A 15162-nucleotide genomic window follows, 5' to 3' on the forward strand; every position below is an offset into this window, starting at 1 on the left:
AGACATTTATTTTAACTGTTGTCGTTTTTTATTAATTTTGTAAATTTTTTTTTTTGATTTATAAAATACAAGTTTTGAATTTATTTGAACAATTTGAATTTTTTTAAAAATTTAGCAACGTCATCTTTTGGATATGGCTTACAAACTAAACAAGTTGGAATATTTTCTGGTTGTTCAATCCATAATTTATGGTCGATTTTAGATTCTTCTAATTTTAAATGCAAGTCATTTAATTTTTTTTCATCTGGCGCCTTTAAGAAAAAAAAATTTTTATTAATTTTTATTAAAACTGTGGAACGAATTTATACATATGGAAACACGAGGCAAATTAATTAAACATTTTCCAGAAGAAAATTATATATGGTCTATTATAATTTTTTTTTCTTTAGTTACCGTGGAAATATTGTCAAAGATGATGAAAAAAAAATTCTGGTAAAGTTTGGGCTCTTAATATTAATATTAAGAGGTGGCGTTTCGTGATTTTTGATTTCCCATTTAAATAACATGGAAAAAAAAATTTTTAAGTTTGGAATTTTATATCTCAGCAATGGCTTATTGCACAGATAAGGTCGAGACATATAATTGTAGGGAATTTAACGCTCTACAAAAAAAGTCTCTTATTATTTTTTGATAAATCCATCTGCTCAAAAGTGATTGGAGCTCGAAGTCAAGTTAGAGTAAATTTCGAGATCTTTTTACTTTTCTGGCGAAACTATCGGACTTATCATAAAATGTCATATAATCTTTTTTGTAGACAATTTTATTTCCTACAAATTATCTCTGATAAATTTTTTTGAAATTTTGTTTTTTTTTTTGGTATTTTCATTTTAATGCCAAGCTCCTAAAAAAATAGCTGATCGATTTTAAAAGCTTGGCATTAAAATGGTAATAACTAAAAAAAAAACGAAATTTCAAAAAAATTTATCAGAGATAATTTGTAGGAAATAAAATTGTCTACAAAAAAGATTATATGATATTTTATGATAAGTCCGATAGTTTCGCCAGAAAAATAAAAAGATCTCGAAATTTACTCTAACTTGACTTCGAGCTGCAATAACTTTTGAACAGATGGATTTATCAAAAAATAATAAGAGCCTTTTTTCATAGAGGGTTAAATTTCCTATAAAAATGTATGCTGGGCTTATTCGTACAATGAGCCATTGCTGAGGTAAAAATTTCCAAACTAAAAAAATTTTTTTTTCTATGTTATTTAAATGGGAAATCGAATTTTTCGATGCGTTAAGCCTCTAATTGACTTAGAATTTTTTTTTAAGCGGAAATATTTTTTTTCTTCTGTAAATTGTTAGTTTTCCAGGTAGGACAGAAAAAAAAAATATCACCTAAATATGGAACACCCTAATGATCATACGTGGTCATAAACAATCATATATTATCATAAATGAATCATATATGATCAAACATAAATTATATACGTTCATGTATATAAAAATATGTAAATCTATATCGCCATGAATATATATGATCATTTATTATACTTTTCAAGATTTAAAGAGATAATTTTCTTTATTTGTTTAAAAATTAAAAAAAAATTTTTTCTCTGAAATAATGTCTTATTTTGCCCAGATTTTTTTAAAGAAACTTGAGTTCGTGTTTTAATTTTTTTTATTTTAATAAATTGATAATTAAATTATGATAAAAAAATAAGTGGCTTACTTCAAGAACAATTTTATGCATGTTATCCAAATCAGATAAATATTTCTGAGTATGTTGATCGTTGTAAAACAAATGGGTTACAGCAGTACACGCATGACATGCTTGTGCAATTACTGCACCAACTGGCCAGCCCATTGTTTTTAATAAATCACCTCTTACTATAACATATTGAACTATTACCGGTATTTCTGTAATTAAATACACTATATTTATATATCATTATAAATTATAACGGTGATTAATCATTTTAGTGTGTGTTCAATTTATCAATAAATACCCAACCAATTTTTGTTATTAGTTTATAAAATATAATAAATGCATTTATTATATTTCCTGATACATTAATCAGAAGTCGAATGAACATAGATAAGCAATAACATGACAAATCAAAGAAAAATCCGATTTTTTAAAATAAAAGTTTAAATCATGAAATAAAAAAATTATTGACACAAATAAATTATCAGAGATAAAATTTTTTGCTGAACCGAGTCGTCTTATGACAAATTTTTAAATAGATCGGCTATTTTGGATTTCGTAATAGAAATTCTATATTCCAATAAATTATTTATACAAAACGGACCCAGAAATAAAATTTTTAATTTAGTTAATGACTACTCAAAATCAGTAAATTTTTTTGGCGAGTCTCTAAATGCATTCATGAAGTCAATTTGGGTGGAAATGGAACATAAATTGAAAACTGAGTCCAATAATCAAACTATATGACTGTTCAACGTTATATCTCGTATTTTTTCTTTGTTTTGTATTTTTTTATTCGCGGAAAGCGTTAAACCCTGATTGAAAAAACGGTTGACAACGACGAGCAACCTGCAGTGACTACGTGACTGCCTAAATATCACTATTGAATTTATAAAATACGCAGAAAAAAGGATTTCTTGCCGCAAAAAATTTCAATTTGCACCAAGAAATTTTATGCAGTATGAATTAAATAAAAAAATTGTCTTGGAGCGAGAAAAGATTTTTTTGTTCAAGAAATAATTTCTTGCGACAAGTAATTTTTTCTAGTTCTAAATAAATTTTTGTTTTCAATTCACAATGCAAAAAACTTCTTGGGGTAAGTCAAAATTTTCTTTAGGCGAGTAAAGATTTTTTGTGTCAATGAATCCTTTTTTTTTCTATGCACACTTTTTTGGCTTTGAGAAGCTTCCTAAAACCAAAAGGGAGTAGAAAAATCTGTCATTTTGGAATAAGTAACGCGATATAAATAATATAGCTATATATTCATTGACATTCAGTCATATTTAGTGACAGAATAATTAAAGTATTAATTTATTTAAAAAAAATAAATACGATCGTTTTTTTTCCCGCGTAATTTAAATGTAATTCGAATGATATAGATAGATCTATTTATCTCAATACTTGGCAATTAAAAAGAGTTTAAACTATGAAAAGGCACAAATTCAAGTCAAGACCTATCTAATGATACCAATTTCAATAACATTAACTAATTCTATCATATATATGGCGGGAACAAAATTTTCCTTATTCTCTTAATAACCCAAGCGGCACAAAAAAAAATTGTTGAGTTTTTGTTGAATTTATGTTAACAATTGATTAACTTAAATTCATGATAACATATTGTCGTTTTAAATTTAACATACAGTCAACAATTTTTTTTTATGCCGCTTGGGAATATAAATTAGAAATGATTTGATGAGTATAAATGTAGCAGACATACGACAATTTTTAAATTACATATAAAAAAATTAAATAATTAAAATAATAGAATTTTAAAAAATGCATGTACTGAATTTTGAATTGTCTAAACATGAATTTTTTTATTTTTATTTTATAAACATTTTATTTTATTATCTCAAAAGTTTTAAAAATTTTCAGATTCCCGCTAATTTTACCATCATAATGATTCAACACCATTCAAAACGAATCAATTTTAAAACCATATAGATATGCATTTATTAATGAGTAAATCATTTTGTTTAATCAGGCGATAAATAAATTAATAAATCTTCAAACTCAATTTTTCAAAATGCTGTCTATGTTAATCGACACCTTAATACGTATCTACTTCCTTCTATATTTTTCCCGCCGCTTGCAATTTTAAAATTCAAAATTTAAATTTACCGCGCTAACTTCCGCGACCTCCCACGCCCTAATTCACAAACTTCACACTCTCGACATCATTCCCTACGTTATTTACTCAAGTAATTGACTTTCTCCATTACCGGCAAAAATAACATCGACCCGCCATCTATATTTTTTTACCGGAAGCCATTTGCCGAATAGTTTGCAAGCTATACTAACTATGGAGCTATACTAACTATGGAGACTATATATATATATAATCTCCATACTTCTAACTCTAACCTCATTACAAACATTTTTCACCGAACACGTGCACGCACGAAAATAGTGTCTTATAAATATTTATAATACATAAAGTGAATAATAAAAAGTGATTTAAAGTTAATTGAAATAAATAATTATTTAAATAAATAATTAATAAAAATGAAGACGAATAATAAGAAAAATTTGAATATTGCAAAAGTATCAAAATCATCAGAATCTTCATTAAATAAAGCTGTTAAAAATGTTAAAGAAATTCTTAAGGTATTTATACAAAATATATCAATTTATATATATTTCATTTATTTATAAATATAACAATTAATTTATTTTTATAAATAAATGAAAATTTTAATTTATGATCCTCAAGTTACCAGACAATTGATAATTTTTCGATTTTTTTTTTCTATAATTTAATTTAAAAAAAAAAATGCACGTGTAGGAAATTTAAAAAACTATTAGTGCAATTTTTTTAAATTTATCATTTTTAAAAAAATTACAAATTATTACATGCCGGGTAATTTCAGTATAATTTTAATTTACTATTTAACTAATTTATATATTTATATATTTATTATATTTCTAGAATAATGATGATAACAAAGTAAAAAAACAAAAAAAATTATTAAAAACATTAAAAGAAGAAAATATTATTAAGATCGACAGTAAAGACTCACCTGCGGCCATTTTGAAAAAACCAGTTGGTAAAAAAAATTTAAAAAATAATAATAGTGATGGCGATGATAAAAACGAACGTGGAGTTGTATATATTGGACATATACCTCATGGATTTTACGAAGAACAAATGAAGAAATTTTTCTCACAATTTGGAAAAGTAACGAACGTGCGGGTGTCGCGTTCCAAAGTATCTGGAAAACCACGTGGCTACGGTTTTATTGAGTTTGCGCACACAGAAGTCGCTAAAATAGCAGCTGATTCAATGAACAATTATTTGATGTTCGGAAGATTGGTTAAAACTGAGTACATTCCCCCAGAGAAACAGCACAATTGGTATTTCAAAGGATTGTCGTACACCAGAAGAAGTTTTCCCAAGCTGTGGAATAGGGAATTGCACATTAAGAGGATCAATGGCAGCAGTATTGGGGATTCTAATTTGAAAAGCTTGGTCGCAGATGGCGCGATAGTGGAGGCGGAGGGTAAGCGCGAGGATCAGGATTTGGCGGTAAAGAGGAAGTTGTGGAATTTGAGTTTGGTGGCGAGTAAGTTGAAAAAAAAGGGGGTGAAAATCGACATGAAATTGGGAGATGTAAATATTTGAATAAACGTTAATGTTTTTTTGTAAATTTTGGATTTTTTTTTTTTTATTTTTTGTTAATGAAATGATTGCAATTCAGTCCTTTACACTATTAGTTTTATTAGGTAACGTTTCATCGGCCACTCCGTGCCGACATCTTCAGACCAACTTAAATTATTACATTTTACAATTTTTCAATAAATTTAAGGGCAGGTATACGACTCAGCCATAAGTGACCCTACCCTGGCGGTTTTGAATCACCCTGGAAACACGATGGAATCACGGTGGGCTTTTTTTTATTTTATCACCGTGGAATCAGGGTGAGTACACCGTGAATTCACCCTGATTACACGGTGTACCTACCCGATTCCACGGTGTATACACGGTGATAAAATGGCACAAACCCACCGTGTAACCACCCTGGATCCACCGTGATTCCACCGTGTTTCCACTCCCAGGGTGATTCGAAACCGCCAGGGTACCAAAAATAAAGTTCTACCCTATTGAAGTCAGCAGCATCATACCTACCTAGAAAATTCCCGCTCCAATAAAATAGCTACCATCTCAAAATCTCTACCAATGAAAAAATCTACCATGATTAATTATTTATTTATTTATTTAGAAAACACCAATCGGCAATATACATTTTAATATGATTACAATAATAGAGAAAATACATAAATAATTATAAGAAAATATAGTTTCAATGGAACAAAAGAAATTGAAAGTTTCACATTTAGATTAGCATAGTAAATAAAGTTTACAAGTGAGATATATCGGATAAATGAAATATAATATTATCAGGATACTAAAATAAGCTTCTTGGCCGAGTTCATAAAGGATTCATAGGTACCTCCGTAGAAAATCAAGTCGCGGTGCAGGATGTTCAATCACTACCAGAAAAAAACACTACCAAGTTGCATTTATGAATAAACTCTACTGTTTGAAATCCCTACCATCAACTTTAGAATGTATATTTTACAGACAATAAATTTATTTTTCTTTAATTGGGAATCATTTGAGAAGATTTAGGAATATAACATGAGTGTGAATGTAGCAGGCATCAGACAAATTTGAAATTATTAATAAATAGAGTAAATAATTAATGAACTAACATTAAAAAAAAATACGCATTTAAAGAATTTTTAAATTAATAAGTGCATTTTTTATAAATATTCTTTTAAAAATTATTTACTCTATTTATTTAAAATTTTAAATTTGTCTGATGTCTGCTACATTGACACTCATGAATATGACTCTATTATTTATGACTAATTAATTAATGTTGGAAAATGTAATTAACACGACTTTTTCGTTAGCTAATGGTAAACTATTTGGGAGGAAAGTTATGAATTTTTTTAGTTTTAAAATCCCAAATGCTAATTCTAAATTTAAATATTTGAATCGTGTTAAAAATTTTCTATGAAATTAAAATTAAAAGCAAATTACTTGAAATTATTAACAGTTTAAAAACAGTCAGAAATATAAAATATAAGTTGATTTATTTATATACTTTATTTTTACATAACTTTAGATTTCCAAGTGATAAATGTCAGTATTAATTTTAAAGCTGATAATTATTTTAAAAATCTAAATTTTAATTTTAAATTATTTGTTGTCATTCATCAAATTAGTTTTTTAATATGATAAACGTAATAACAAGACTTGATTTAACTCACAATTATCAAAAACTAGTTTTTAAGGTTTTTTTTTTTTTTTTTTTTAAATTAGTACTGGATTTGAAAAATTTTTAAAGTGAAACCCAACTCGACCCTGGTGAAAATTTTTCAGACTTTTCTCTGAAAATGTTTTTAGAACTTTGAAAAAAATTTTAGAACTTTAGAACTGAGTTTTTCAGAGAAAATTCCGAAAAATTTCCACAAGGGAATATTTTGATCACTTACATAGAATATATATTTTTAAATAGTCACCAGTCACCTTAGATTTCCTTTAAAGATTATGCTTTAATTTTTTAATAATTAATAAATTTTATTACTTTCCATGATAATTATCTTTGAAAATCAAAAATATTCTTAATAGTGTCATTACAGGTAACTATACAATTGAATTAAAATTTTTTTTTCTGTATTATTAATAAATTCATAACTATTTTATCATAATTTATTGATGCAGCCGTTGAGTATTGATATTTTTTGTTCTCTTCCATTTCATTCGTCGATTTTGAAACCATACTTTTACCTAAAATCAATTAAATATACATACAGAAAAAGTATTTCTTGTCCCAATAAATTTTTTGCACTATAAATTGAAAACAAAAATTTACTAGTGTGATAAAATATTTCTCGTAAGTACCAAGGAATTTTTTTTTAGTCTTAAGAAAATTTTTGGTTTCATTTTATAATGCAAAATATTTCTTGAGCCAAGAGATATTTTTTTTCTGTGTATATATATGTAAATTTAGTTAGCTCATACTTTTGAATTGAAATTACGATGAGAATTTTATTTACAAAATTATAATTTAATAACAATTAATTAATTCCACTGGACTAGTCAGCCAATTTTAAATATTATTCATATTAAAATATTACCTGCCGTTCAGTTAAATCAAGTGTAACAGCAATTTCATATCTACGTAATCGTGATAAATAATTGCTGCGTAGAAATTCGACTTCTAATTCGTTTATTTGATGTTTATTAAAAGCCGTCCTTTCTTTACGTAATTTATTATTATTATTAGTCGACGGTCTTTTTGTCTTTTTCTTTGAACCTGGAATATGCAAATTATTTTTATTTAATTGAAGTACAATATTTAGTTTAAAAGTATCTTTTTAGTTTAAAAGTATTTATCTTTTTTTAAAAATTCTTCATAGGCAGCTAAGAATGTAATACAAAGTATATACATAAAGATGAGTGAATTTTCAAAACATGATACCTGTATTTAGTCCACTATAATTTTGTATTAAAATGATAATTTAATGGCTGTAAAATAACTGGTTTAACGAAAAGTTTTTCTAGTCAGTTAAAAAATAAATAATTATCCGAAAAACGTTTTTGACCAGAATATGATAGGACTGGCAGGTCCTTTACCTCATACTAAATTACTATATATATATATATATATATATATATATATATTAGGGTTGTTCAAATGCTCGTATCATATAAGCAATACACTTTAGCAATATAAGTGCATGAAAACAGTTTTGTAGAGTACAAATTTTTTAAATTTTTATTTATAACAATAATCATTTATAGTAAAATTCACTTTTTATTGTTCATACTTTTTTTGTTTAAAACAAAAAAATAAAAAAAAAATTTAATTTAAATTATTATCAAAATTTAAATGCTTAATTTTATATTTTTCTTCTAAATGATAGAAATCTGTCTTGTATTTAAATAAAGCGGTATTTCTTTTATGACATCATACAATCATACATTAAAATCATAACATTAAATACTACTTATATATATTACGATCTCGGAAGATATATGTTTTTAAGTGCGATAAAAAACTCTCTCTCTATTTATATATATATATATATATATATATATATATATATATTTATATACATTATACAGAAACACTAAACAAGATTTGTCCTCGAACAAGTATTTTATAACAATAGTAATATTATTAATAATAATAATAATAATAACGAGCAACCTGCAGTCACTACGTGACTGCCCGAATATCACTACTAAATTTATAAAATACGCAGAAAAAAAGAATTTCTAGCCGTAAAAAATTTTAATTTACACCAAGAAATTTTATGCATTATCAATTAAATACAAAAATTGTCTTGGGGCGAGAAGAGATTTTTTTGGTCAAGAAATTTCCTTGCACCAAGTAATTTTTTCTAGTTCTAAATAAATTTTTGTTTTCAATTCACAATGCAAAAAATTTATTGGGGTAAGTAAAAATTTTCTTTAGGCGAGTAAAGATTTTTAGTGTCAATGAATCCTTTTTTTTTCTATGCACACTTTTTTGGCTTTGAGAAGCTTCCGAAAACCAAAAGGGAGTATAAAAATCTGTCATTTTGGAATAAGTTACGCGATATAAATAATATAGCTATAAATTCAGTGACATTCAGTCATATTTAGTGACAGAATAATTAAAGTATTAATTTATTTAAAGAAAATAAATACGATCGTCTTTTTTCCCGCGTAATTTAAATGTAATCAGAATGATATAGATAAATCTATTTATCTCAATACTTGGCAATTAAAAACAGTTTAAATTATGAAAAGGCACAAATTCAAGTCAAGACCTATCCCAGATAGCAAAATGACGTCTTGATGAGTTCTGAATGAGTTCCTATTTATGCTTTGGACGTCTCATCAACATCTTAAAGAAGTCTTTAAGAAGTTCTCAAGATGTCGAATGAGCCACCTAATGAACCCATTAAGACGTCTTTAAAATGAGTTCTCAAAGAGTTATTTTTTCTGACTTCACAAATAAGACTTCAGTAAGAATTTACTATGAAGTCTTGAGGAGCTCCTAATTTTGACTTCATTAAGAAGTTAAAAAAAGAATAGATTTAGACGTCACAAAACTGACGTCTTATTTATGGAGTCTTAAAGAACTCTTTATTGAGAGTTCTTAAAAATGATACCTTTAAGAAGTCTTGGACTTCTTGAGAATGCCTTCAAAAAGACATCGTAATGCAGTCATTCCGACTTTAATGCTGTCTGGGATCTAATGATACCCATTTTAATAACATTAACTAATTCTATCATATAGATATGGCGGGAACAAAATTTTTCTTATTCTCTTAATAATAATAATAATATTAATAATAATAATAATAATAATAATAATAATAATAATAATAATAATAATAATAATAATAATAATAATAATAATAATAATAATAATTTATCTGATTTTTTAAAAATTCTTATTGTGTAATAACAATAAAAAAAATATATATGTGTATATGTATATGTGGTATATATATATGTGGTATATAAGGTAATAACAAACATGTATTAATGCAAATATTTAGTAAAAGAGATGGTCAGTTATAGTCATATGGACACGTTGATGTATAAAACATAAAATGATGTGTAGTACATATATATGTATGTATATATATATATACATTGACATATGTGAATATAAATTTTATATACTATTACGATATACGATGGGGAAAAGACAACTTACCATATTCGGCGGTTGAAGACTTGACTGTCAGGTCTTCCTTTACTGCTGGTGCAACGAGCTCGTGATCTTGTTCGGTCAAGTAATCTGCTGATTCCAAGGGAATTTCAGTACCGTTTATTGTCGAGTAATTGCAACTATTTTCTGATGATGTCGATAAGGATGACACTCCCGTATTTTCCCATGCTTTTGATTTATTTTTTTCTGATATTCCCTGACCGCATGATGGATTTTCACCCTCGTGTCTAATTGGTGGAATTCGAATTTTTTTTTTTAGTTTATTTATTTATATTTGAAAAATTGTGATAATAATAAAAAAAAATTTAGTTTACGTACTGAAAAAAATAATCTCCAGAATTGCACTTGTGATTTTCAAAAAAATAATTCCAGTTTTCCAATTGTCTGGAATGTTCAGAAAAATTATCAAAATTCGTCTGATAAATTTGCTGATTCGGACTGAATGTCGGTGGAGTCGGCGGAAAACTTTCATTATAATAAATTCCACTTTCTAAATAATATCCCACGGTATCTTTAGAAAAATAATCCATAGTTGTAATTATTCCCGATTAAACACAACTTAAACCCATAAAATTGTCAAATATGTAGTAATTAAAAGTCAGGTTTCAATTCTAATGCGCGAGATGTCTAAACAAAAAGACGCGAATGAGTAATGAGAACAGTTGAAGTAATCGCGCATATATTAACTTGTGTCTCATGAGACGCATCTCATGTGTCTTTGATATTAAAGTTTGTAACTTTAAGTAGGATATAAAAAAAAAACACATGTACTGACCAATGAAATGGTTACGACAAACTAGTCCATCTTTATCGCAGTTCTATTATCAACTTTAAATATCTCGAGTCATTTTGTCTCCGTACAAAAAAAAAATATTTTGAAATGTGAAATGACATTCGGGACATAAATTTTTTGACCTTCCTTGGTCTGTAATGAACTATTTTTTGAATTGACCTAACGCTAGTGATAAAAAAACAAGAAATATACAGCTTCTAACAAATGTATCGTTTTTTTGAGAAATCTCATAAGTCAAGAAGACAAAATTTTTCAGGAAACACAAAAAACGTTTTTTTGGAAAAACTTGACATTAAAATAATAAATAAATAATTGAATACAATAATGTTAGCGTCTCTGAAAAAGATTCCAACAAGAAAAATTCAATTTTTTAACTGAAACTACTTAAAAAAATTATTTAAAGTTGATTGACTTATGGGGTTTCTCAACCAAACGGGAAAAAAAAGTTATAAAATCATTGCTTTTTTAAATGTTTCCACTCAAATCATTTATTACACTGATAAAATGAAGTATTAAATATGTATTTGAACTCTGAAACTCAGAAATTACAAAAAAATATGATTAATTTAAATATTTTAATTAGTCATATAACAGTCAACAATAAAACAACATTTGAAATTAATTTCCCAAAAAAGCGCGAACTTTAAATAAAAAAAAAAAAATGGTTTCTGTAAAACTAAAACTGCATATGTTTATTTGAGTCATTGACTTATGAGATTTCTCAATTAAATGAAATTGCTGTCACCCCGTTAATTTTTTTTTAAACGCTGAATTGATACATATTTTGATTGATTTCTGTGGAGGAACATCCAAAGAACCCAAAAATGCAAAACACCCAATTTCGTAAAAAACATGACTTATGGGGTTTCTCAAAAAAACGATTCAAATAAAAAGAAAACGTTTTTGAAAAATCTGCCGCGTAGTCAATATTGTAAAAAAAAACTTTTAAAAAAATTTCAACTTGCTAATAACTCTAACTAATTTATAACTGTATTTCAAATACATAAACTACCATTATCAATACATCGATAATCTACTCCAGCCCGAAAAAAATAAAAATAAATTTCAACAGTGATGATTGCATCAGTTTAAAAACAGGCATACTCAAGAAACAGATACACTCATCTGAGTATTATAATAAAACGATACTCTATAACTATATAATATACACATCCACATATCCCAATATACATATTATACTTATATACATAAATATCTATAAAGAGAAGTTACTTATATACTGATACAGTAAAAACGAAAAGGCTATAGAATTGAATACTACAATATGGCCACAAGCTTTAAAGCTTAATGCTCTACAGCAAATCTAAGACGTTTTTTTACTCTACTTTTAATATTTATAAACTTGAGTATTTTAACTTTTTGCCCAGTCTACCATCATCATCAGTAACGTTAACATCATCCAATTATTTCAATTTTTTAAATAATTTAATTATTTTAATTAACAAAAAAAATCATAAATAATTACAATAAATTTATTTAAATAAATAATAATTATATTTAATCTTTGAAAAAATTATTTATATAAAAATTTACAAAATGGACAGTCGTTGGAGAAATCCAGGTAATTTTAATTTATTAATTAATCAATTAGTTAATTAAATAAAGTAATTTAATTTTATTTATTTTTTTTTTCTGAAAATTTCCATCTTAAATTTAAAAAAACTTTTGATAAATAAATATAGGAATCGCTGAAATAACAATGCAGGCGTACGCAGATCGACACGGATTATCTGGTGGAAGAAATGAACAAACTGAAAGTATTTGTTGGCGGCCACGAGCTAAACCAATAGCATTGACAGTTGTTTGTATTATTATTATATCATTAGCAGTTTATTGGTTAATTGTTGGTCCGATTTTTGAAAGTCAAAAACAACGGGGTAAAATAAGTCGAGGTGAACGTAATTGTGATTAATTAATTTTTATGGTTTTAAATTTATAAATATATATATTTATATTTATATTATAATTTTTAATGTGTATGTATTTTAATTAAATTCAATAAATTTCATTGTTTTTAAATATTTAATTGTTTTTGATTTTTTGACTGAAGTATTTAGAGGATTTTTTTTTTTTTTTTCGAATGAAATTAATGGTTATTTTTAAAATTTATTGTTAGACTTCCGGTTTTAATAAAATAATAGATTATTACTTCCGCAGATTTTTCATAAACAGTAAATTGTTTTTAAATTATTTTTTAAAATAATTTTGTGTATGTGGATTCAAATATTTTTATTTTGTAAATTTGATGCTTAAGTTTTAATTTTTATTTTGAAATATTAAACTCAGGTATTAATAAGATCATGTTACAGTACTTTATTTTATTTTTTCGTCAATTTTCGTCAATACTCAGTATATAGTCTACGTCATATATCGAGGTCATTGTTATAGAAAATTAAAATTTTTTATATTCTTATTCAGAAAAATATTTTTTTTTTGTAACTGGTAATTACGTTTTTTTTTTTATTTATGACACTGAAGTCAGCCGACGACTAATAATTTTTGGAATTGATTCAAAATTATGATTTACAAAAAAAAAATATTTTATAAAATTGCACTTGTAGTTTTTTAAATTTTCTACATGTGCATATTTTTTTTTTTTTTTTTTCTAAATTGATCTGATGAAAAAAAAAAATCTGGAAATTTTTAATTGTCTGCTAACTTTAGGATCATTTTTTTAAAAATGTTAATTGTAGTATTTTTGACGACTCGAAAAATAAAAAGTTTTACACTTCGTTGACTCAATCCTTTAGGGTCACATGAGATCGACAAAATACGAGCCTGGAAAAAATCACGAAAAAAAGATTCGTCATCATAACAACAGTCGGGACAGCGAAAAACCTCGGGAAAAAGTAATTTAGATATAAGTAGATCTAAAATTTTTAATAGATCTCAGATCTTTGATGATTTCGGCAGATCTTCAATGACTAGACCTATGGTGATCTCTAAAGATCTTCAATGATCTCGAGTCTTTGATGATGATCGATAATTTATGATCAATTTTTCTTATTAGGGCTGCAGAAGTCGTCGGACGTCGCCAATTTCCGTGAGTTTCTGCAAATTTTTAGATCATTGGAAAAAAGGTCTGATAATTATGAGATCTACATTGATATTCGCAGATCTGCTAGAAGTAACATCGATTTAATTTTTAAAAATCAGATCTCCGTAGATCTTTTGTAGATTAACGTTACGATAACAAATAAACTTGTTGTAGAAACAAATGTAATTTTGTTGTAATTAAGAAGTCGATTTGTTTTGAAAACGTACAATATTTATTATTATTTTTGGTTTGCAGTGTACATTAGGGTAATTTATTTCCGCAAAAGTTTTTTTTTTTAAATGCTCAAGCAAAATCGCAATCTACATCGAAAAAAAAATTCATTATTTTCCATTTTTTATACTTTTTTTTACATTTTCAATTATAAAAATTGCTATAACTCATAAACTATCGGTTGGAGCAACTTAGGTTTAAGGACCTTTTTTAAAGAGGATAAAATTTCCTTAAAATATATGTTTCCTTTGTTTCCCTGTACTTAGGTTGTTCGTCCTAAAAAATGAAAAAATCACGATTTTCGTCAAAAAATTAAGTTCGATAGCTCTTACTGGTGAATCAGCGTGAGCTACATTAAAAAGTCCAAGAGCAATTTTAAAGAGCACGGAATCTCCTACAAGATTCAACAATTCGTTTCTCAATATCATGAAAAGCAGCTCAGCATTAGAAATTTGAAAAAAAAAAAAAAACAATTTTTTTACATGCATTTTAAATGGGAAAAAATCAAATTGAAATATTAAGTACTTAGCATTGGAATTAAGAGCTCATATTCAGTGAGAATTTTTTTTTTTCGATGTAGATTGAGATTTTGCTTGAGCACTTAAAAAAAAAAAATTTTGCGGAAATGAATCACCCTAGTGTATATCCCCTGTAGAAATTCTTAACACTTTTGTATTAAGTTGATC

The 15162-nt window shown here is 26.2% G+C and overlaps 3 protein-coding genes across 3 annotated transcripts; 1 reads left to right on the forward strand and 2 right to left on the reverse strand.

The window, feature by feature from the left end:
* Window positions 1–4: 4 nt before the first annotated feature.
* LOC130678160 (putative peptidyl-tRNA hydrolase PTRHD1) lies at window positions 5–4814 on the reverse strand. The gene is made up of 3 exons (XM_057485191.1): window positions 4674–4814; window positions 1675–1862; window positions 5–251 (listed from the first exon to the last, which is right to left on the reverse strand). Exons 1-3 carry the CDS (start codon window positions 4681–4683, stop codon window positions 81–83), a joined length of 369 nt encoding a protein of 122 aa, XP_057341174.1. The 5' UTR covers window positions 4684–4814; the 3' UTR covers window positions 5–80.
* Window positions 4008–5300, forward strand: LOC130678156 (MKI67 FHA domain-interacting nucleolar phosphoprotein). The gene is made up of 2 exons (XM_057485188.1): window positions 4008–4260; window positions 4583–5300. The coding sequence occupies exons 1-2, from the start codon at window positions 4159–4161 to the stop codon at window positions 5273–5275; spliced, it is 795 nt and encodes a 264-aa protein (XP_057341171.1). The 5' UTR covers window positions 4008–4158; the 3' UTR covers window positions 5276–5300.
* A 583-nt stretch (window positions 5301–5883) lies between these two features.
* Window positions 5884–11213, reverse strand: LOC130678157 (homeobox protein MOX-2). The gene is made up of 4 exons (XM_057485189.1): window positions 10713–11213; window positions 10380–10621; window positions 7801–7979; window positions 5884–7450 (listed from the first exon to the last, which is right to left on the reverse strand). Exons 1-4 carry the CDS (start codon window positions 10922–10924, stop codon window positions 7373–7375), a joined length of 711 nt encoding a protein of 236 aa, XP_057341172.1. The 5' UTR covers window positions 10925–11213; the 3' UTR covers window positions 5884–7372.
* Between the last annotated feature and the right edge of the window lie 3949 nt (window positions 11214–15162).

Source organism: Microplitis mediator, chromosome 1, assembly GCF_029852145.1.
Source record: "Microplitis mediator isolate UGA2020A chromosome 1, iyMicMedi2.1, whole genome shotgun sequence".
Lineage (NCBI taxonomy): Eukaryota > Metazoa > Arthropoda > Insecta > Hymenoptera > Braconidae > Microplitis > Microplitis mediator.

Bases quoted from the DNA above. Each gene is read 5' to 3' on its own strand.
- LOC130678156 (XM_057485188.1), top strand. From the start codon at position 4,159: ATGAAGACGAATAATAAGAAAAATTTGAATATTGCAAAAGTATCAAAA. The intron at 4,261-4,582 runs GTATTTATACAA...TTATATTTCTAG, and splicing joins ATGTTAAAGAAATTCTTAAG to AATAATGATGATAACAAAGT.
- LOC130678160 (XM_057485191.1), bottom strand. The intron at 252-1,674 runs GTAAGCCACTTA...TTTTTCTTAAAG, and splicing joins TGCATAAAATTGTTCTTGAA to GCGCCAGATGAAAAAAAATT.
- LOC130678157 (XM_057485189.1), bottom strand. From the start codon at position 10,924: ATGGATTATTTTTCTAAAGATACCGTGGGATATTATTTAGAAAGTGGA. The intron at 10,622-10,712 runs GTACGTAAACTA...TCCACCAATTAG, and splicing joins TCTGGAGATTATTTTTTTCA to ACACGAGGGTGAAAATCCAT. The intron at 7,451-7,800 runs GTAATATTTTAA...AATTGATTTTAG, and splicing joins TTGATTTAACTGAACGGCAG to GTAAAAGTATGGTTTCAAAA.